At 41.9% G+C, this 23,847-nt stretch overlaps 2 protein-coding genes across 2 annotated transcripts in view; one reads left to right on the forward strand and one right to left on the reverse strand.

Moving 5' to 3' along the window:
- The first annotated feature begins 1,846 nt into the window (after nt 1–1,846).
- On the forward strand, nt 1,847–8,481 carry C1QL3 (complement C1q like 3). The gene is made up of 2 exons (XM_054722738.1): nt 1,847–2,434; nt 8,177–8,481. The coding sequence occupies exons 1-2, from the start codon at nt 1,847–1,849 to the stop codon at nt 8,354–8,356; spliced, it is 768 nt and encodes a 255-aa protein (XP_054578713.1). The 3' UTR covers nt 8,357–8,481.
- Nucleotides 8,482–10,544: 2,063 nt separating this feature from the next.
- The window catches only part of PTER (phosphotriesterase related), a 56,219-nt gene continuing 42,916 nt past the window's right edge, over nt 10,545–23,847 (reverse strand). Inside the window, exons 4-5 of the mRNA XM_008148823.3 lie at nt 17,877–18,017; nt 10,545–12,163 (exon numbers count right to left, since the gene is read on the reverse strand). Coding sequence (XP_008147045.2) covers nt 11,953–12,163; nt 17,877–18,017 — 352 coding nt within the window. The 3' untranslated portion in view covers nt 10,545–11,952. The remainder of the gene's footprint in view (nt 12,164–17,876; nt 18,018–23,847) is intronic.

Below are 23,847 nucleotides of genomic sequence, written 5' to 3' on the forward strand. Positions count from 1 at the left end.
ATCTACTCCTGGGCTTTCCATTAATATTATAAACCCAGGCTGTTCCTTCCCCTGCTCTCTCACGGTATAGGGCTCTTCCTTCCCATATTTTTTTCTATTTTCCTCATCTCCCATGTACAGGCAGGAAATGTGCTATGGAGTGTATAGGGCTTTTTCCATATCTTTGGAAAAAATCTTGCCCGGTACGTTGGTAAATGCTACTGAGACTTTTGAAGTCATTTTGACCAGTGATCATTTCTCATGCATGTGACACCTTCAGGCCCAATGGCTGTATCTCCTGAAAGACTGCTGGGGTTGTAAGTAGAGCATATATGCATACACTCAGCATTTGCAACACTTTTAAAAAGAACCGGTCCCTCCCCGTTTGAGTGGTGGGCACGTTCATTTAAAATAATTGAGAAATGTCCTTTGGCTTTTCAACACACCTTACTGTTCTCTGAGTAACATCTTATAATCCATTTTAGAAGGCTGGTGAGGGAAACCATAAGGTTAAACACACACACACACACACACACACACACACACACACACACACACATCTACCATCTGGACAATTCTAAAAGGCCCTCCTTGTGTGAAAAGTGGCATTTTTAAAAACACCTGAAGCACTGACTGTGGGTGAGCCTTTAGAGAAATATTGTCAACCAAGCCGCCCTCCTTTCAACCGTCTCCCCCATCTTCCCATTGGGGCTGCTGGCGTAGTGACACAGGGGGCTGAGGTGTGACCCTTGAGTTCTGAAGGCTATTACAGGTCTGTCTCCCTCTCCCACTGACGTCCAGTGAGAGCACTGCCATCCTCTGGGTTCAGCAAGGGAGTATTCAGGAGCTCACTGTTCAGTCTTGTGCGGGGGGGAGGGGGGGAAGGCCGAAAAAAAAAAATTCCCACATTGTCAGAGTAATGCCAAACTCTGCCTGAGTGGGATGAGCAGAGCAGATGCTGCAACGAGATGCCAAAACGGCTCCCCTTCCTCTGCGCCTTGGGTGCCTATAAATTGCTCCGGCGCGCGTTTTCAGCCTCCTCTTCTGCTGGCAGGTGGTACCCAGGCAGAAGTCTACGTGCAGTCTCTCTCTCTCCCTCGGCTCCCGGCCGCGAGGCACTCGCTGCTGCTGCTGCTCCTTAGCTTCTCTTCAGCTCCTGCGCTCCAGCCCCAGCCTCGCCGAGCGACCGCGCCTGCCCCTCGGAGCACCCGGGAGCGGCTGGCCCGGCTCGCGCGCCCTGCGCGGGTCTTGGAGGGTGCGCATCTATTAGAGTAGTGGTGGTTGCAAAGGAGGAAGAAGAAAAAAAAAAAAGAAAAAAAAAAGCAGGGGAAGAGCGAGCGAGAGAAGAGAAGAGGCAGGAAAAGGCAACTTCGGAGGGAAAGTTGGTGCGAACTGGCGCAGTCTGCAAAAACGGAAAAGTCGATCGCAGGCAGTGGCATAAAAGTGTGAGCGGCCCGGCGGGCGCCGGAGGCGGCGGCTGGCTCTGCCCTCCTAGGGGCGGGTGGCCGCTCCGAGCGTCGGCAGCCACAGGTGCGAAGGGGCTGGAAGGACAGAGACGGGAGGGCGCACGGCGCACCCCTCCCCCAGCCTCCACCCCCCAGCTCGGGACTTCAAGCTCAAGTCCATAGGCGTCCGAGCTCCCTCCCCAGCCGCAGCCTCGCGGGGGGGAGCGGGAGCAGCCTCGGAGCGGCCCGCGCCCGCCCGCCCAGGGGAGTTGGGGTTCGCAGGGGGTTGTTTTCGGCTCTGAAGAGGTCCCCGCCCAACCATCAAAATTTTGTCCAAAAGCAGACAAGAGGATCGCCCCGCGCTGAGCCGGCTGGTGGGCAGCAGGAGGCGCCTGATCGCCGCCGGGGCGCTGGGGGTGGTGATGGTGCTGCTGCTGGTCATCCTCATCCCGGTGCTGGTGAGCTCGGCCGGCACGTCGGCGCACTACGAGATGCTGGGCACCTGCCGCATGGTCTGCGACCCCTACGGCGGCACCAAGGCGCCCAGCACGGCCGCCACGCCCGACCGCGGCCTCATGCAGTCCCTGCCCACCTTCATCCAGGGCCCCAAAGGCGAGGCCGGCAGGCCCGGGAAGGCGGGCCCGCGTGGGCCCCCCGGCGAGCCCGGGCCCCCGGGCCCCGTGGGCCCGCCGGGCGAGAAGGGCGAGCCGGGCCGCCAAGGCCTGCCGGGCCCACCCGGGGCGCCCGGCCTGAACGCGGCCGGGGCCATCAGCGCCGCCACCTACAGCACGGTGCCCAAGATCGCCTTCTACGCCGGCCTCAAGCGGCAGCACGAAGGCTACGAGGTGCTCAAGTTCGACGACGTGGTCACCAACCTCGGCAACCACTACGACCCCACCACGGGCAAGTTCACCTGCTCCATCCCGGGCATCTACTTCTTCACCTACCACGTCCTGATGCGCGGCGGGGACGGCACCAGCATGTGGGCTGATCTCTGCAAAAACAACCAGGTGAGTGCGGGCAGGCGGCGGGGCGGGCGGGAAGGAGCGCGGGAAGGCGCGGGCGCGAGGGAGGAGACCCCGGAAATGGGTGGGGAGCCCGCGGAGAAAGGGCGCTGCGGCTCGGGGCTCCCGGGAGCCCGGTGGAGGCGCGCGCTGCTCCGCTCTGGGGACGCGGGGATTCGGCGTCGGAAGCCCAAGGGGACTGACTCCCAGCGGCCCCGAGAGGGCGGGTTAGTTTGGGACCCGCACTCGGCGCTTACACCCAGCGCGACCCTCGAGGGGCGGTGAGCCGGGAGCGGGGCGTCCGGAGCGGCAGGAAGCGACCCCCCGGCGGGCGGTGGGGTCCTTGCTCACAAGCTTTGGCGGGAACGGGAGGACTGGGGGAGTCCAGAACGGGCGTGTCAGGGCGATAAACCCGCACCCGGGGGAGCAAGACAAAGGGCCCGAGGGAGAAAGAAGGGTCTCGCCATGAGCCAGTTTGAAGCGAGACCCTGAGACCTGCAGCGTCCCAGACCGGGAAACACAGGTAGTCAAATCCAAGACAAATCCATTTTACTTTTCAGCCAGGGAGAAGAAGGGGGAGAGGTAATGCGTGCTGATAACAGAAGAAAAAGTTGAGACTCCTGGTTTAACAGCGTAAAATAGGATCCCAAACGCACAGCCCAAACTCCACTTCCTGAAGTGGGTCCTAGGACGCACAGGCGGGTGGGAAAAGGGCAGGAGCGGAGCCCAGCCAGAGACTAGGGGCCTTGGCCAGCAAGCCCCAGGGCACCTGCGTGAAGATCTTTCCAACCCCAGCCTTCCAGCTCACAGGGGCAGTGGCCTTGACCTCGACTGTGAAATAGCCCCCAATTAGCCCCGGGCCAGGAGGGCTTGCTCTCCTGAGCTGGTTGGCTGGGGTTGGGGCACATGCTTGCAGTTTTATAATGGGGCAACTTTTCCGTTTGCTTGAGAAATTCGCAGTCACTGCAAAACCGAAATGTGTCTTCTCTCTTAGTCAGAAGAGGAAAATAATATTTGTAACTGCCTGAAAGTGGAGTCAGACCCTCTGCACGTGTTGAATCAGTGGCCACGGGGGTGAGGCCTTGCAGCCTGCAGTCTGGACAGAGTTCATGGGCTGTAGCTATGTTTACTGGGTGGCACGGTGCATGACCCCTGCCCCTGCCATGGCCAACTTTGATCTAACAAGGTCTGTGGGGCTTGGCTATTCAGACCTTTTAAACTATAACCCAGGCTTCTATCAAGCAGCATTGAAGCTGGAGTACTTCCAAAAAACCAAGTCATTGTCAGAATTGTTTCAAAAACAAAAGACAAATATCCTAACTGTATAAGAGATAAAAAGGACCAAAAAAAAAAAAAAAAAAAATCCCATCCCTCCCCCTTCCTACCATCTCTCACTTCTAAAGGAATTTAGAAGAAAATCGCTTGAAGGACCCTCAGGATTCAGAACTCTGTAGAACAACAACAACAAAAAAAGAAGTAATGGCCACCAGGAGGCACTGACAGGGTTGTTTATTATAGTGATTATGCATGCAAATAATATTAAGATAAATAAAAATTATTTGCAGAGCCACGGGATAGGTGTAGGTAAATGGCTAAAAAGGGCATGACTCACTGTACCGAGAGAGACCTATTGTCTCACCCTTACCGAAGGGAGCACAAACAGCCCTCAGCAGGCGGGGAGGATGCACCCATTTACAAATTGGCTGTCTTCAGACTCAAAGGTTAAGTCTGGGAAATACTACCATGCAGAAGAGATTGTCTTTAGGTATTCATTAAAATGGAATAAGATTCAAGTTTAATCAGCCAATGTATGAAAGTGCTCACATCTTTAAATATCTGGAAATTGCAATTGCATGAAAAATTAGGGAACAATATATTTAAATTACTTTACATGTAGCTATCTAGACTGCTGAGCCCAGGAATGTCACACTGATTCCAAGAAAACCATTCCACATATGTATGCTATGTGCATTTCGTTTTTAAATTATTTCATTGTTCAGAATGTAGAATGCCCCTTTGTATCACCCTAGCGGGTACATTTTTTGAGGGTCAGGAAAAAAGAACAAGGCAAGACGGCTGACCTTAAAGGTATAATGCTTTCAATTGACATTATTAAGTTGCTACTCTGCAAAGGTGTGCAACAAGTAATTCAGAAAATAAATATCATAGCAAACAATATATTTTTGAAGTCAGTATGGGCTATTTTGGAAAATGGTTATTACAATGTTAGTGTTAAGGAATTTTATCTCTAGAATAGAACTCGTTTGCAAAGTCTAGTCTGCACACAGTTGTAGATGAAAAATCTTATAACATCTTTATCAATATTGAATAAATAGTTTGTCCTTGTTTTCAATTATGTTCTTGTCTAATCACTTCTTAGAATGGCAGTTCCCCATTCTAAGCTGAGCTGACCTAATTTGTTTTCATAAAACAGAAACTCAGAGATCCATGTCAGTGTAATGTTCTGTGGATTAAGTGGATTAGAGAAACACAAAAATTGAACTAAAAATTCAGTTCACTCTAGGCTAGGAGAATGCCTCTGGGCCGTCGCCATATGAGAAACATTTTATTTATGCTTTGTGTTAATGCACGATCACAGATGGAAACATCAAAGGCCAGTAAATTAACCTGATGCGCCACTTAACCTTTTGTTTATGATTCCACAGAAGTACAATGAAAATGAAATTATGAGAACATCAGTAGCAATTAATTAAATTAGCAAATGTTACCATAAATATTGTCTCTAATGATAAACCCTCACTAATATGATAATGCTAAAGCTACACAACCTATTACATTCTTACAAACATGCCACTAAAAGCACCATGGTTCTCATATTTGCAATGAAACCATCAGCCTAAACTTAATCTTGCCATTTGTTGAGAGCCCATGACAGTGCATATTAAAGGTAAAAATTGGACTCAAATAGCTTTACATAGAGACAGGAAATATTTTAATGTTTCAATGCTTTTAGCAGAAAACCTGAATAAAAATATTGCTATTTGAATACAATCACTATAATGCTACTATAATAAGCCACTATAATGAAAACTTAAACAGGCTCAAAATTAGAATTATAAAATAATTAAAGACCAATTTCTACTCTAAGAATTTATTTGTTATGGCACCAGTGAATAAGAGGTATATTGGGAACAGTGAATAGTGTGTGGGTTGATATTCATTTATTAGTGAGATTAAGAAATGTCAGATTAATTACCTTTTTAGGGGCCACGAAACATGCACTAAAGATCAAGCAGAATCTAAATATTTACCTTACAGTGTGAAAAGATATTAGAGTACATTTAGATAGAAATTGGTCTATTAAGCTAAGGGAAAGGATGCATCATATTCCTGGAGAAAATGCTAAAATCAGTGCAGATTTAGGAACCTGAAAATAGGCTCCAAGGTGGATGCATTACCTTCCTCAATAGTTTGATGGCTTAAATGAAGAACTGTTGGAAGTCACTGAGCTAGAGACTAGAGCTCGAGATTTCAAGTGCCATTATACCTTGAGAGTACAAGCAGGTGAGCAGGAATACCAAAGCCACGCAAGTGCGCGAGCGTGTGGCAGTTACCTACCTGGGAAGGTCTTATAGTGCAGTATAGGTTAAAATCTCAGAGAATCACTTTCATTAAAAAGCTAGCACGCTGGCTTTTTTTTTTTTTTTTTTCCACAAAGGAAGTGAAAACTGTAAGGGTAACTTCCAGTCTGGGGGGTCACACTAATATATTTACAGGTTTTTGTGGTTACCCCTACTGAATAAAAATGGTAATAATGACATGGGTTTGTGGTTGTACCCTGCAGAATAATAATGTATAATACAAACTGCATTATATAGATTTTTTAAGATTATTGACTCTGAGTAAGTGATTTTAATGAGTCCTGGTTCCCAAATGCCTTCATATAGAAAACAGTGGTAAAGCACAATACCCATGGAACATGTAGTAAATGCCTAACGCAGTAAATCAATTGTGTTTGGTTATTAATAATAGCTGAGAAGTATATTAGGGATTGATAATTCATATATTCCTAATATGGTTAATTACTATTTTCTATTTAATTTTTTTCATCCATTAAAAATCCACACATAAAAAAGATCAGGTCATAATCATGCTATCCTCCTTGTAGATTTTTTCCCCTGGGAATTAATGACTAGATGAAATTAATAAATCAAAGCACTCAATTCCTACAAACTTATTATTAATTCCTAGGAAATATTATTACATTAAGTTGTATTATTATTTAATGGTCAAAACAGATCACCTCACTAAATTGGTGTATACATTCCTGTCAGTGCTTGTGAGCATAATTGAGTGGTATATTGCTATTATATTAGTGTCAGCACAGTGTTAAGGAATTCTAAGTCCTGTAAGCCCTTTTCTCCTTTTGCTATATGAGAGCCAGGAAGAAAATTTAAAATACTACTCAAATTACTTTATAAGTTCAGCAGTGTCAAAGAGCCTTCTCCTTTTTTTAACATTTCAGCATTAATGTGAGAACATACCCCATGAAAATTTAATTTGAAAATCTATCATTTACATTTTGAAAGAAATGCATGGAAATTCTTGACTTATGTCTCACTTTCTTCATTTTGTCAAGTGATAAATTCTGGCATATTGTACCCCAAGTCATGCATTATTACATAGTGCAGTTTTACAAACCTCTAAATCACTTGCTGTGTTATTCCGGGAAATATCATTCTACTCGAATAGGAACAAGCCACAGAGTAGATGTTTTATTAAAATAAATAAAATACAAGTCTGCCTATTGAAAAAAATTTTTCAAGGCAGAATCAAAATCTAGCTAAATGGACATGAAGCCTAATGTGAGTTGAGGATGTGACAGAACGTCCATGTTACTTGATATGATAGGCAATTTGTTTGCAGATGTCTATCATCTCACTGAGATCACAGGCTCAACATGAGTGGGTTTGTTTATAAGCAAGCAAAGCGTACAGTTAGATTCACCGAAATGAGACCATTCAAAAATTCTAGCAATTTGAGAGACTTCAAATCATGGACTTTTAGTTTCTTCTATAATTTTAGATATGTTGAAATGAAATAATTTGTTTAATTTCACACATCACAATTAAGCGATAAAAAGGCACAAAAAGAAAAAAAAAAAAAAAGCCTGAAAAGTTGAGTGAAATAGCCAAAGATGTTTAAAAGAGTTAAGCTTCTGGTAAAAGGGTCTTTACCTGCATTAAAATTTGAAAGCCCCAAATCAATTGGTTTCTTCCTGTTTCCTTCCTATGCAGTGGAGTTCGAGTAGTGGTATTTCTCAGACTCTTTACCTCATGTTCCAGTAATTGTGAGGACTAGAGCTGAAGTTTGGATTGAACTCATGTTCTCATCAACAGCTGGTTATAACATTGCTATTTGGGTAAATTAAAATGCTAGAAATTACTGTTATTTCCACTTCAAGAAGTGACTGGGCCTAGAGATATAAGAATTAGAAAAAGTAGTGATTTAGAAAGAGAATAAGTTGGTATGCACTTCTGACAGCCCGTAGTACCGGAATCACCCTCACAAAAGCACCCTTTCCTCCTTCCCAATCCTCCTTTCCAATAACACAGTTGAAAGGATTGCAAAGATACCCGTATGAAAGTCCAAGGCTACGGTGGGCATTTCTGTGTCAGTCCTCTGACTGCTGTGGCAGCATGTCAGCTTCCGTTGCTCTGTGAACGGCCTAAAAGAACACTCGAAGATTCTCTTGGACGAATTCTAATTCTTACCTGTCCCACGTAGGTGCGGGCCAGTGCAATTGCCCAGGATGCTGATCAGAATTACGACTATGCCAGCAACAGTGTGGTTCTTCACTTGGAGCCAGGAGACGAAGTCTACATCAAACTCGATGGCGGGAAAGCCCACGGAGGAAACAACAACAAATACAGCACGTTTTCTGGATTTATCATTTACGCTGACTGACAATGCAGGAATTCAGCTCATTGATCTGAGTTTGGACGCTGGATTCGTATGGCTAACATCAGTGAATCAAGGATCCCAGGGGAGTGCCCGTTGTGGGGCGCCTCAGTTGTGTATATGTGGGGAATTCAAATGCTACCTGACTCACATCTGCATTCTCAGAAACATTATGTAAAAAAAATATTAAAAGCAAGATAAGCAGATGTGTGATCCACTACCGCCAAAGCAAATACTCCTTGTTATTAGTGTCCATGTGAATGAAGTCCTATATAGATCACAAATTTTTATAGAAAAATCTAAGACACTGAATTATTTCTTCAATATATATGATACTTTGGTGTACTGTGATCCTGCTGCTCTTATCCATGTCAGCTTTGGTTCTTGTGAGTGTACCTGCTTATTATGATACTTGGATTCCATTCATAGCGTAGGAAGGAATGATTTTACCCTGCAGGAGGAGGTCTAATCAAAATAATGCTGCTTGTCCCCAAAGAAATTGTTTGCCTTTGTACTCTTGTGAACTTTAGAGCTAGACCTGGGAATGATTCAACTTCAAGCCTTAACCTGGAATTTTCTGGATCTGACGGAATTCCCAAGCCTATGGTTATTTTCCCATTTTCTTTTTCTTACGCATTTTCTTTTTTCTCTTTAATGGTGATAGTCTTTTAAAGTAGAGATTGCAATTGTATCATAGGATTACCCTGTAAGTGTGAAAATGTGTAATATGTATGGTATTTAGGAAATCCCCTATGTGCCCATTTTGTCACTAGAATGTGTTTAGATTTACTTGGAAAGTCAGAGAAATTTATTCTTTGAAGTTAAGTCAGACTGAGGCTTTTGCCTTCTTTGGAACAAAAGATTATTCATAACCCAATGCACAAAGGTTTAATTTGAGCTACTGCATGCATCACCAAGGGATCGCTAAGTAAGGCTTTCAAATAGTAACTGACTAAAGTTGTGGCCTGAGGTTATTTCAAAATGAACAATTTCACATATAATGAGTATTACAACAAAGTGTATATATTTTATAGAAATACCTGTTACATATGTGTGTTTATACACATATATATAAGCTATATATATATATGTATATATACATGTGTGTGTGTGTGTGTGTGTGTGTGTGTGTGTGTGTGTGTGGCTTTAGACCATAGGCACAGTGACTGCTATAGCCTCAAAATTTTAATTGAAAAAAATATATGTGTATGCGTGCACACATACAAACACATACATTATTTGAATTATTTTGGATTGAAATATAGTTTGGATGACAAAAATATATGGAATAGCAGAATAATTGAAATGGCTTCTCTTTTAAGCGTTATCTAGAAAATTAAACTGTATTAGTTTAAAATGCCCTCTCACATGTCTATAAATTAAGCCTGTGACTTCTCTGTTACCCTCTGCCAATCGATACGTCTTACTGCATTCTGTGGCCGACTGTTAACATTAGGACTACTGAAACAAAGTGGCTCTCCTTTGTAATGTTTGTGAATTATACGCATTCAAATGACCAATTTTTCTTTTTTTCTCAGGTGGATTGAAGCTAACAGTAAAGTAGATTTTGTGAGTAGTGGAAATCCTTTCTCTCTGTTTAAAATACACCACTGAAAGCCATCTCTTTAAAACTAAGGAAAAAATTAAAAATGCATGCTGATGGATCTGAACTATCAGACAACTTCCACGATTACAATGAAAAATCTGTTCCCCTCTCCGCTGCCTTTTGAAGACTCTTTGACAAGTAGATTTCAAAAACAGATATTTAAAAATCTGCTTGTTTTACCGGTGAAGGATATTTGCATTTTCTTTTCACTTAAAGGAATTAGTTCGTTCCCCTGGCTCTTTCCTCTTGGGTACTTTCGGTTCTAACACACAGAAAGCTTGATCATCTTTGATCTGAAGAAATATCTTTTATTTAGCAAACCTCACCTTTCCAAAAGAGCTATGCATCTGAAGGTACTGTTTGCTTGGTTTAAATGCCTTAGCCTGAGTAGCTGTCATGATTATATGATTAAAAACACTTAGCCCATTCACTAAGAATAATGATTAGTTCCATTTGACCTTCCTAATATATAAGATAACTCAGAAAGGAGTTGCAATGAATTTTATTTCTATTTAACAACATATACTTAGCAAAGAATTGGCAACAGGGTTTGTAGAATTTTTATTTTATTTTTAGGTAACAGCACACCGAGAATTCAACCACAAGATTAACTTACAAAAAGCAGTGCACATCAACTAAGAGTTTTAACTGAGTTTTTTAAAGGCTTTATTTACACAAACCATCAGGGCTGGATACCTTTTATTTTTATTTTATTTATTTATGTATATATGTATTTATTTATTTATTTATCTTGAGAGTACATATTAAAGCTGAAATAAAGGAAACAAAGGAAGGGCTTCGGGTGGAAAAAGCAATAGGAGAACCTGGGTAGGGCTGCTTTAGCCCACTAGAAAGTCAGAAAAAAGGGAGACTTGGAGACAGGTTCAGGGGGTGAGCTGGGGACGAGTTGCCGCTGTTCACTGCTCCCCTGGTGCAAGTCTCATGGGGACCTTTAAAGTTTTAAAAAATAGTACGTGCCTGAGAGAAGGTCATGGGCATGCTCCAAGGAGGGTGCCGAGGCTGATACCTTTTAGAGAGTTGGCTGTAGAGTCATATTGTCATTTCTAATATACCTGACCTTTTCTTCAGAAAAATAAGCATTATTTTCTTTAGTTAGGCCCAAGGAAAAACAAAGAAAAGGTAAAGAAAATAAAGGAACTATATATATATGGCAAACATTTCTCTTTTTTTGCATTATACATGATTAATTGATTAAATTGTGGCCTTTGTTATTATAAATGTTATGATTCATTAAAGTATATTATGTAATATATTCTGACTTTTATGATTGAATTTTTATAATTCAGTATTATGTTATGTGTTCATGCCTCCTTATACAAATTTTTCAAAGCACAACAAAAATTTATAGCAAAAATGGGTGCCAGAAAAGCATAGGCAACACAATTGATTTATGATAAGTATATATAGATAGGTAGACAGCATATAATTATCCTTCCACAATATTTTTACCATTGTAAAATGGTAATTGTTTTATAGTATCTATTGAAAAAAACTCAAAATTTCACTTCTCTTGCTGAAGAAGCTATTTTAAAGTGCCACATTACTCATTAAGCATTAATTAAAGAACAGCAGGATAATTAGTAGGATCATCAATATTACAAGAAACATTGGATTGCTCCAGAAGGGGGTAATTTAACTCAAAACACTTTAAATTCTCAAGTAGGGCAGCTGATAGATTAAGAAAACAAAACAAGGCTTCACTAAAGGGATTTAGACTCTAACTCATGGTTTAGAAGCAGGTGCTTCTGTGATTATTTGTTAAGGCAAAGTACTAGGGCTCCATGAGGCTCAAGGACTCCCTAAAGGTGCAGATGTAATGGCCAGTTTCTGAGAAGGTAACATGCTTCTAATTCTCACAAAAAGGAAATGACCTATCATTAGTTCTATGTAGCTCTGATTAATATCTCAGAGTCGGTTTGAAATCACTGAATGTTCTCTGTAAGCTTTATATTCGAGGTGTGAATTTATAACCATCTTATTGGAAAGTTAGCCATTGCTGAGGGTTCTCTATTAATATCTTATCAAGTGCATTCTCGGTGATACCTCTAAGCAACATTTTAGGCACAATGTTGGTGAGTATATGAGAATAGCCGTGGCCTCCATATTTCATCAGCCGATGCTTTGTGTGTATGTCATGTGCCATCAGAATTCGGTCTTCATAGCCCTCATCCACCAGAAGACGCACCCTGTGAAAAATGGTAACTCATTACATCATTTGTCTCACATTTACAATTTTCAGGGTGCTTTAAACTTTTACTTAAAAACCTACTGTGCTTATAGAAATCCCACCTTCCACTGTGGCATCTGTACTGGGAGACCTGCATGATGATGATAAAGATACTGCTGCATTTTGGTAGGAACACAGTCCCTATTCCACGAACACAGAAATTTCCAGCCTTTGATATTTAGGACAATGTCTGGCAATACTGCATTAAAGATAGCTTCTAACAGGAGGTGCGAGTTTGAATGAATGGCCACTTTAGCATTTCACTAAATAACTTTGCTCTGCATCTGTGGCTGGTTCTCCACTCTAAAAATGCCTCTCTCAGTGGGCCTGTTTTTCAGATCTCAGTCTCTTTTCTTTTTTTTCTAGCAAATAACATCAATGACCATTTGTGATTAAATAAGGAAACAAAAGGAATCTTCATACAAGTAAAACATTCTGAGAGTAAAATCAACTGGTTTGGAAGTGAAGATCATATATGATGGCTAGACAGTCCTTTTTAAAAAAAAAAAAAAATTATTGATTTAAGAGAGGAAGGGAGAGGGAGTGAGCAAAACGTCAGTGATGACAGAGACTCATTGATTGGCTGCCTCCTGCACACCCCCTACTGGGGATGGAGCCTGAAACCCAGGCATGTGCCCTGACTTGGAATCAAACCATGACCTCCTGGTTCATAGGTCCATGCTCAACCACTGAGCCATGACGGCCATGCGATTCAGTCCTTTTTTAAAGGTCAGCAATGGTACGTCTATATTTGGAGCATTTGTCCCTTTGAAGTCTATGAGAATTTTGACTTAGTCTTGGAGTACTAAATTGACCAATAAAAATTTACTCTTCCTTCCTTCTATTTCACCAAAATTGCTACAAATAACGAGCCATTCCTTTAAATTTATAGTCAATTGACTAACGAAGGGCTTCCTGGCTATTGTCTGAACATCTCCTGCTGTAATCCATAGCATGAGTCACCTCCTGACAGCCACCATCTGTACGTGTCTGGACTCTGGGCAGTGTCTGTCGTGACTTGCGTGGGTCCCTGATGACAGATGTAACTTGGAGACAGTGTCTCTTCTCTGGCGTTTGCTATACAGTATCGTCAGTCTCTAGATTCCCAAGTGGATCTAGGTATTCTTTTTATTTCAAAAGCACTTCTTGGCATTCCAGTGCACGGGTCATATTTAACAACTACTACAGGAAGCAAAACGTGGGGCACTGCACAAAAACTCAAGCACAAAACCCTGCCCTCTGAAAACATACATTTAAAAATAAATTACAATGGAAAATTAGGTCTTGTGTTTGCAGGTCAAAGGGATACAAGTGCCGGAGAAGAGGAGCCAACTTGGATATTTTGTCTAGGGCTCTGTATTCACGTAACATGTACCCCATGTCATCATGTGTACCCCAAGTGTGTCCTAAAGTATACAGAATGCTAATTGTGCCACCACAGTTCTTTGCCTCTTTAAGATTTGTGTAATGTCCAAAAGTTCTGAAGTTACTTCTGGAAAAACTCCCTTTGAGGGAAGTATATAAAAGAGTTATCAATCATTTATGAAAAAGAAAGATTTGACAGTAACAATATGTAATGCTGAAACTTAGTGTGACAATTCTCCATCCACAATTGAAAAGGAGGATCACACTACAGGAAATTTTAGGGCATGCTTTCCCCAACTTTTCATCTGTCTTCTTTGAGGGAAAAAAAGTAGTATCTCATTACTACAGAGGCATATCATATGGATAAGCAGAATTCCGTCAGAGGCCTTGTGTCATACTCTTGTGTCAACAACACAAACTTAATGAATTGTGTGGCAGTAAGGAAAGAACACAATGGATAAGATACTCATTTGAAAATGGGAACCCTTAGAGCTCATTAAGTCAAGGATCTGGTGACCAGCTATCTCATGAGGGAGATAATGTTATGGCTCTAGAAACATAATTATATCCCATCAAGAACACTGCCTGGTCATTCCTAAAATGAGATCATCTCTCACGCGGTGCCACTGTATGGAAGAACAGTAGTTCTAGCGATGCCGCTAGGAGGAATGAACCACTACAGATGAGAAGACAAAAAAAAAAAACAAAAAAAAACCACAGTAATTATAGAAATACAAATGAGTTAGTGTTTTGAAAACAAATATTAGAGAGAGACTACAAAGTGTGAAAAGGCAGAGATATAATAAGATTTGAGAAATGGAGCAGAAGATTGAAAACAGGTGTTAGACACAGAATTTCTGGTGCTGAAAACCAGAGGTAGGCAAAAGCATACTTCTCTGTTCTTGCATTTCAGCGCTTTACAACTACCAGAGCTCATAAAATATTGCCAATGAATGATGAAAAACAAGTGCCCAAGAGGTGGGGGACGAGGATACTTGGGCACACACAGTCCAACAGTTCATTTAGTCATTACTTGGGGCTCTGCTTGAGTCAGTGACTGAATGCATGGTTTTGATTTAAGGGAGATTAACTACACATACATACATATATACATAGGGATACATAAACACAATACACACATAGATAATTTTTGATGTATTTTATACATTGAGAATATTTACATTTGACACAATAAAAGTTGACAAAATTAAGTCCTTGTTTTTATTTAATAGCTTGAAAGGATATTAAATATGCTAAGAAGGCATAGTGGGGGAGCTGTTGGTCATCCTTCCCCACATCTCCTTCATAGATCCCCCTCTGCAGATCTCCTGTCTTATTCCAGAAGGTCTAGGAGCCTCAAGGAAGACATAGGGGTGCAAAAGATATACCTCGCTGCCAAAAAGGAAGCAGGTCCTAGGAGCTAACTTCCTATTTCCCAGATGATTTGTAAAATGTGTGTTGAGGGTATTCATCAGGAAATCATGGTTTTGAAATCATGAAAGATGATAAAGACCTACCATGCCACCCCATTTTAAATGTCAGAGGATACTCACCTGAGTATGGCATAACTAGTAGGGCATAGGGAAACCTGTTTGCCAGTATTGAATAATGTTCCTGGGCCAGTAAATTAAAAACATTAAAACAATATAAACAAAAATGAAACAAAAAAATCTGTTTATCAAAGAACTAGCTTGAGTATTTAAAAAAGACAAAAAGACCTAGCTTTACTGGTCAGGACAATCCAAGCAGTCCACTTCTGCAGAGCTGAGCCTCTATGTAACTAGTATAACCTTGATCAACTACTCTCTCTAGTGATGCTAAACTTGAAGCATATTTTACTCTGAATGAGGTCATCAAGGAAGAGTGCTGATACATGGGGACAGCAGAAAGGTGTATAGATAGAAAGGTTGCCTGCCCAGGGGAAAGAAGCTAAGCCTGTCCCAATTGTTCTTTGAACCTCACAGTTTCTGGACATCACATCTCTACTCCAGTTTTGCTTACTTCCATTCTAACCAGTTTTCTACACTTGGAACCATATTCTGGTCCTTGTCATCATGGAGAACTACTTCCTCTCTGAAATCTGAATCTTCAGTTTCCCACTCTGACCACCAGTTACATCTTTCTAGTTTTTCACTCACCCTTTCCTACTAAATGTATTCACCCACTTCATTAAAGCTCCAGGTTATTTGCCCCTGATATATATATATATATATATATATATATATATATATATATATACATATATATATATATATATATATATATATGTGTATATATATATATATATATGTGTGTGTGTGTGTATATATATATATATATATATATATATATACACACACACACACTGTTTCTCCCTTTCCTTCAAGTTGGACCTTATGACCCTCATCTCAACCCCTCCCTGTTCCCATTTTTTAGATAGAATCCCAACCCTCAATCTTTCTAACTGTTCACTTTTTTTGGTTCGTCTTGCTTCTACTCACAAAGCTTCTTTGGTTCCACTACCAAACTACAAAACATTGTGTGTTTTTTGGGAAAATAATCACCAAATCATGTGTGCATTGGTGCCAATATACGGTCATGCAGTCATGATTGCTAGTCTCACCTGGGTCTCGCACACATCTTGTCCCTAGCCACATCCCTCTCACCCCCAGCCTACATCCTCTTTTCCAAGGTTCTGCCCAGAATCCACTCCTTCTTTCTCAGGAGATGACTGTCATGGGCACACTAGAGACCATATGGGGCCATATGTTCTCAGTTTCCTGTTCCTCCCGCCAAGATTTATTTGTATTCACCTCATTACTTGCATCCCCTCATCTCAGTGGAGAAAATATATCTCATTTTAACCAACTTTTTATTTGCCTCTCAGATCCCATCTATTTGTCTCCTCAGGAGCCTTTCTCTGTATCTCTTCTCTCTCCAGATTTTTAAAGGAACATGAATTGACAGTTCCATATTCTGCTCCAGACACTCAGCTAAAAATGTTGTATACTTTATTTCATATGCATTCTATCACAACCCTGTAGAATGGGCACTACTTACTTCCCTGGATTCATTCTCTCTGTCTGTCTCTGCTCTCACTCTCAGCTACATCAACATTGTTCAACTCCTAACAAAACCTTTCCTTGATCTGTCTTGTCTTCAAGCTTTAGCCCTACACATCTGCTTCCCTTTAGTACCAAGCTTCTTGAAAAAGTAACCCCTACATTCTCTCTCTTCCTCACCCCCTGCTTATTCCTCAAGCCTTTTCTAACAAGACTGCACTTATTATTTGTGAAATGAGACCCTCCTCACTGAAATCCAGTGGATACGTTTTAGTCTTTATCTCACTTGGTATCTGCCACCTATTACACGTGCTCAAGCCCTTCTGCTTTCAGCATTCCTCTCCACCAACTTCCGTAATAACATATTTTCCTGATATTCTCATCACTTTGAAAACTTCTCAACTGTCCTTGAGTGTCTGTTCCTGAGTCCATCCCTTAAACGTGTGTGTTCCCCAGGGCTCTGTCCTCATTCTCTTCTCTGAGTGATCTTATTCATCCCCACACTTCCAACTATTGCAAACAATCCAATGATGTCTATAGTTATGTCTCAGTTCAAATTTCTAGCCTGAGCTTCACACTTTTATCCAAGGGCCCCTCTGGATAGCAACACTTAGATATTCCCAAACAAAAGTCATCCTTTTCAATCTCAAATCTATCTCTTCTTTCAGGTTCCCTAACTTGCTGTGTTCACTGTTCACATCACTATATAACTAAGATAAACCAGGTAGCCATTCATCCTTGACTCAAAATTTTCCACTTGTACCATTCTTTGCTTTCACTGCATGTTAGACCATTTTGAAAGTTTATATGATGTTTATTCTTTAGACATCATACTTATAACATTTAAGTTGCAGCCAACTCTTTAGTGACTACTTTTAATAAAGCATTTAAAAATATATATTGTATGAGGTTATGACTTGAGTGTGTTCAACTTGGGAAAGAAATATCTTACTTCAGGAGAGATAAAAATAGGAAAACATGTTTTATTCTCTTATTGTCATGGCAGGGGTTGAGTGTTATCTGTGTTTCTTGTCAGCTGCCCATCTGGAATGACTGTCTAAGGCTCTGTTAAGCTTTTTGCCTACTTAAGATGACTCATCTTCTTCTGCAATAATATATAGAGATTTTTCTCCCTGAAACAGCATTGGGATATTTTTCTCTGCAAGTCTCTGGTTCTTCCTGCTTCCTGATTTTGGAATCTTTGCTAATACCCACCCAGATATGAAAATAAAAAAGGAATGCTATGAGAGATTTAATCATATTTACCTCCTAATTCTTTTATTATCATCGGGCATGTCAATATCTGGGTTCAACTGGTAATTGAGGAGTTCATTACCAAAGAGATCATATTCCAAGTAACAGCCAAGTTGAGCAAACTCCAGTAGTTCCTTCTTATCAAGTATAGTCCTAGAGACAATAAGACAAACATATTGTTATTATCAAGAGCCTATTTTCCACATATACAGATTAAAACTTTTAAGCGCATTATGTACTGGAACATAGTTTAAGTAACTGAACTTTTGAATTGGCTTCTATGAAGTGACTATAAAATAGTAAGTTCAGTTTATTAGCAGAAATAAGAGAATTTGCCCATTCAAAAGGGACTTTTCCCTTATAAAGTACTGGGGAACTGTGGACATTTTAATTATGTTGCCAATACTCAAAATCGTAATTTTGTTTTTTTAAAAATTTATTTTATTTTATTATTTTTTAATCCTCACCTGAGGATGTGTTTTTATTGATTCTAGAGAGAGATGAAGGGGGTTGGGGGAGAGAAAAAACAAACAAACATCGACATGAGAGAGAAACATCAATTGGTTGTCTCCTGTATGTTCGCTGACCTGGGATCAAATCCGTAATTTTTTTTGGTGTATGGAGCGATGCTCCAACAAACTGAGCCACGTGGCCAGGGCTACTCAAAACCAATTTTGCAATTCTCCTATAGAATTGTCTTCAGGATATGATCCATATATGTTTGAAAATCCTTAGTGACTGCTGTGAATTGTGGAATCTATTGCAAGAAATTTGGCACCAGGCGCCATGCATTAGGTGAGTGATACTAATCTGGGGAAAACCTGAAGCTAAGGTACAATAAGAGGATAAGCTTCTTGTTAAGATCATTACCTGGTTCTAAAATTAATTTCAAAGCTTACGTGAATATCATTAAAACATCCATAAAAGGTGCAATCCTAATATCTAAAAACCCTGGGTCTGTCACAACCAGAGGCTCAACCAACCGGAAGTCAGTCCTGCAGTCAGTGCTGGGTTGCCGTGGTGACCCAGCACTGACTGCTGTGGCTGCAGGTGAGGTGACCCAGCACTGACTGCTGAGGGGGCTGCAAATCAGGCCCAAAGAGAGGCCTGAAGAGAGAAGCAGGGTCTGATCCATAGCCTGTGTGGCAGCTGTTGATCAGCACTTGCCTCTCTTTCTCTCCGGGCCGGGCCAGCCTCCACCAGGGCTAATAATCAGCCCTGCCTTTCTGATCAGGCCCCATTGATAGGCCCAGAGACACTGACTGGCATAGAAACCGACCAATCAGAACCAAATCTGGGTGAACTGTAAGGAGCCAATGGCTGCCTAGGAGGCGGAGCTTTTGACGTTGACTGGCATAGAAACTGACCAATCAGAACCAAATTGGCCAGCAGAGGAGGGCAGTTGGGGCGAGATCAGGCCTGCAGGGAAGAGCAGTTGGGGGAGAGATCAGGCTGGCTGGGGAGAGCAATTGGGGGCGAGATCAGGCTGGCAGGGGAGGGCCATTGGGGGCTAGATCAGGCCAGCAGGGGAGGACAGTTGGGGGCAACCAGGCTGGCAGGGGAGGGCAGTTGGGAGTGGGATCAGGCTGGCAGGGGAGGGCAGTTAGGGACGATCAGGCAGGCAGGCAGAGGCAGTTAGGGGTGATCAGGCAGGCAGGCAGGTGAGCGATTAGGAGTCAGCGGTCCCAGATTGCGAGAGGGATGTCCAAATGCTGGTTTAGACCTGATCCCACAGGGACATCCCCCAAAGGGGTCCCTGATTGGAGAGGGTGCAGGCTAGGCTGAGGGAACTCCCACTCCATGCACGAATTGTGTGCACCAGGCCATTAATACTCCTATATATATATTTAAGCTCTGTGTGATTACTTTTAAAATACAACTTATTACTTTATGGTGATTTTTGTGGGTATCTTCTAATTCAATAGAGAACTTAGTAATAATATCACTAGTTTCTGTTGCAAGACTATGAAATGAATGGAAAAGGAGAAAAATGCAAGATAAGTACAATAAACCATCAGAGGAGTAGTCTGGAGCAAGAGTAAATTATCTTAAGAAATTTATATTATAACAAGTAAAAAGGCATGCATTAAGTTAGGCCTCCAAAAACATGGTAGAAATTCAAACACACAGAGAAATAAGAAGGAAATAAAAAGAAATTCCAGCAAAATACAACGAATATAGAACTAATGTGAGGGGGGGATATGCCCCATTAGACATTGTGTAAAGGTAATTAAGGGCCTAGAAAAAGAATGACTGGGATCCAGGGTTGGCCTGGAGAAGAGTTGGGATATCAGACAATCATTGTCTCATTAGGATTGGATGTACCCTAATATACTTTTGCTTTGGCAACTCCAGGATGCAAGGATTAAAGCACTATTATATGTCTATAAATCTCTTCTAAGAGGTCAGAAGTATTTTCAAAACTTTTGTCTAAACCATAGGAAGACCAATTAAGCCTCAGTGTGTCACGAGTGCAGGAGTTTCTGCTGTGCTGAGATGCTTTCTGGGAGTTCACTATTGACTTTCATTCTGAGCAATCACATTGGAGCTGGCTTCTATTTATCCTATTCACCAATTTAGTATAACTTAGAGTTCACAGTGTTGTTTCAGGCATTAGTTCTGTGCTTTCTTCTATTAATTCTACTCCTTTTCCATCTTCTTACTATGGAAACCATCTTTTGCTTCCAAAATTACCAGGCTAAAAGGATATGTGTTTTTCTATAGTAAACATTTTGTTCTCCCCCCCCCACCCCCTGCCAAAGAACCATGCTTACACACAAAAATATACACAATTAAAATAACATAATGGGGAAGAGATAAGTTTAGTATTTTTCCTTTTGAGTCAATTCATTCGGTTTGTTCATTAGCAATATGGGCAAGGTACTGGGGTGAGGGCAGGGAGGGCAGGCTGGAGTCAAGAAGAGAATGGAAGTGCCAATAACAGGTTGGATCAGACTCTGACTTCTATTCCTAATACCTTTTTCCTTCTACTGGAATAATGTCTTGAGAGTAAGTTTTCTAAATTTTAAGTAGTATATTGAGGAATATATTCAATGAAAAGTCCATAGTAAATGAAAAGCCATAGAAAAAATTTTAGTCTTAGATTCAATTGTAAATAAAAAGTAAAGTTGCTGATCATGATCATGATCATCATCATCATCATCATCATAGCTGGGAATTATAAGAAAGTACTGAGTCTAGCATTGTGCTAAGTGCTTTGTATTTATTATCTCATTCAATATCCTTCACAATTTTTTTAACGTCTCAATTTTACAGATGAGGAAACTGGGACTTAACATATTATATATTCAAGGTGATATGCTGAAGTATGAATTAATTTCAAAGCTAGAATCTACTCTCTTAACTATCATACTTACGATATTACTTCTCCTATGGCTAAATATTCTGTACTCAAAGGACATTTTCCAAAATTGCATTGATTGTCTGTGTACATCATATGTTTTAATTTTTATTTTTAAATTTAATTCCCTCCCCACAGTAACCTCATTTGCACTTGAAAAATGGGGAATTTAACTTTAAAGAGGGTGATAACCCCCAAAAGTAAGAAAATATTGCTTTATGGCAATACTTAATTGCAAGTTCAGAGAGTAACTACTTATAACAGGATTTGACCATTGCAGTTACTTCAGGCAATTCAAATGACATGGTCAAAAAAGGAGAAGGAACTATATTAATCATGACCACAGTTTACTTTCTTACTAGGAGTCTGATATTGCTCTCAGCCTTTTACAAATATGAAGGGGCATATATTAAGGGTCCATCTTTCTCCTAAAGTCCAGAATTGCATGTCTAATTGCCTGCTTATTATGTCCATGTGGATGTCCAATAGACAAGTTTAACATGTCTCTAACTAAATGCCTTGTCTACCACCCTAAACTAGCTGCTCTAACACCCTTTTCTATCTCAGTGGTTGGTAACTCCATCCATCCAGTTGCTCAGGCCAAAAAATCTTATGATTACCCTGACTGCTTGTTTTTGTGTTGTTTTTTTAAAAAAATATATTTTATTGGTTTTTTACAGAGAGGAAGGGAGAGGGATAGAGAGTTAGAAACATCGATGAGAGAGAAACATCGATCAGCTGCCTACTGCACAACCCCCTCTGGGGATGTGCCTGCAACCAAGGTACATGCCCTTGACCGGAATTGAACCCGGGACCCTTCAGTTCGCAGGCCGATGCTCTATCCACTGAGCCAAACCCGTTAGGGCTGCTTGTTTTTTTTTGTTTTTTTTTTAATACTCTACATCTAATCCATTAGGGTAGACTTTTGGCTCAACTACTTTCAAAATATGACCAGAATCCAGACAGGTCACCATGTCCCTGCTACTTTCTGGTCTGAATCACCATCATCTCTTGCAGGATCTCTACAGTAGAATATCACTGCTCTCCTTATTTCTACCTCTATTATTTCTACTGCAGTCTATTCAGATACAGCAACCAAAGTTTGTCTCTACACCTAAGTCAGATCAGGTCTCTCCTCTGCTCAGAACCCACCAATGGCTTGCCATGTCCATCAGAGAAAAAACTGGGATGGCCTGTGAGGCCCCACCTGATCTCTTCAGATGTGGTCTTACAACAGCCTCATTTAAGAGAGGAGTGGGGAATATAGGTATCCACATCTTCAGATGCCAATTGTACATATACTAGAGGCCTGATGCACAAAATTCGTGCAAGGGGCTCGGCCCCCACTGCTGCCACGGCTGCCTGTGCCGCAGCCCCCACCTGCCGCTGCAGTGGCTGCCTCTGCCTCAGTGCAGCAGCCGGGGGCCTCTTCCTCGGCCCCCGCCCACGATAGCTTCTTCCAGAAGGACGTCCAGAAGGACATCTGGCAGGACATCTGGTCTAATTAGCATATTATGCTTTTATAGACTAGAGGCCCAGTGCACAAAATTCAGGCATTGGGGGGGGGGTTGTCCCTCAGCCCAGCCTGTACCCTCTTGCAATCTGGGACCCCTTGGGTAGGGTCCCTAGGCCTGGCAAGTGATCAGGGCCTATCCGGGATTTCCTTCCCTCAGCTGCCAGCAGCTGGCCCCGCCCCTGCTGCTGCCACTGCTTACCATCTGTGTGGCACTGCCCCCTCCCCCCAACACTCGTCGCCTTCCTCTGTGGGTGACAGGCATGGGGTGCGATCACTTGGCTGGCCTGGGGCTCCCTCGCTGGCCAGCCCAGCACACCCGCCACAGTATCACTGGCCAGTGGACTGGGACTCCCTCTGTGGGGTGATTGATCACAGGGCCCCCAGATTGATCGCCCCTCAGAGGGAGGCTCCACCCACCTGCCACAGCACCACCAGCTGGGTGGCCTGGGCCTCCCTCTGCAGGGCAATCATGGGGCAATGGTGGGGCCCCCCTGACCAATCGCATCGCACCTGCCTTGGCTGGCCTGGTGCCAGTGCATGTCATAGCATGGTCATCCGGAAGGTCATCCAGACGGTCATTCTGCTGTTCGGTCATTTGATTGATTTGCATATTATGCTTTTATTATTATAGATAATTGCTATTTATATTATAGATATTATGAAGAATATCACCACAGGTAGAGATAGTTTTCTAGAGGAAGACAAACATGTTCAATAAAATTCATCTACACATGTTAAGTTTTAAGAGTAACCCCTGGGAATTCTTATCCTGTAGAACAGCATATAGAAAGGAGTGTGATTTTGAGGGAAATGGTCCCTTGGTAAAACATTTAAAATTTTTATAGTCATGTGTAGGGGAGAAGATTTCCTCAGAAGAGAAGCATTTAAGCTGGTATTTTGGATATTAGGAAAATGTAGTTAAAAAGGAGGCAGAAAATTTGCTGTCATGAAAAAATGCAGGATAGCCTTGGCTGGTGTGGCTCATTTTGTTGGGCGTAATCCCATGCTCTAAAAGGTTGCCAGTTCTATTCCCAGTCAAGGCACATGCCTGGGTTGTGGGCTTGATCCCCAGTAGAGGGCATACATGAGGCAGCTGATCCATATTC

This window comes from Eptesicus fuscus, chromosome 2, assembly GCF_027574615.1.
Source record: "Eptesicus fuscus isolate TK198812 chromosome 2, DD_ASM_mEF_20220401, whole genome shotgun sequence".
NCBI classification, from domain to species: domain Eukaryota; kingdom Metazoa; phylum Chordata; class Mammalia; order Chiroptera; family Vespertilionidae; genus Eptesicus; species Eptesicus fuscus.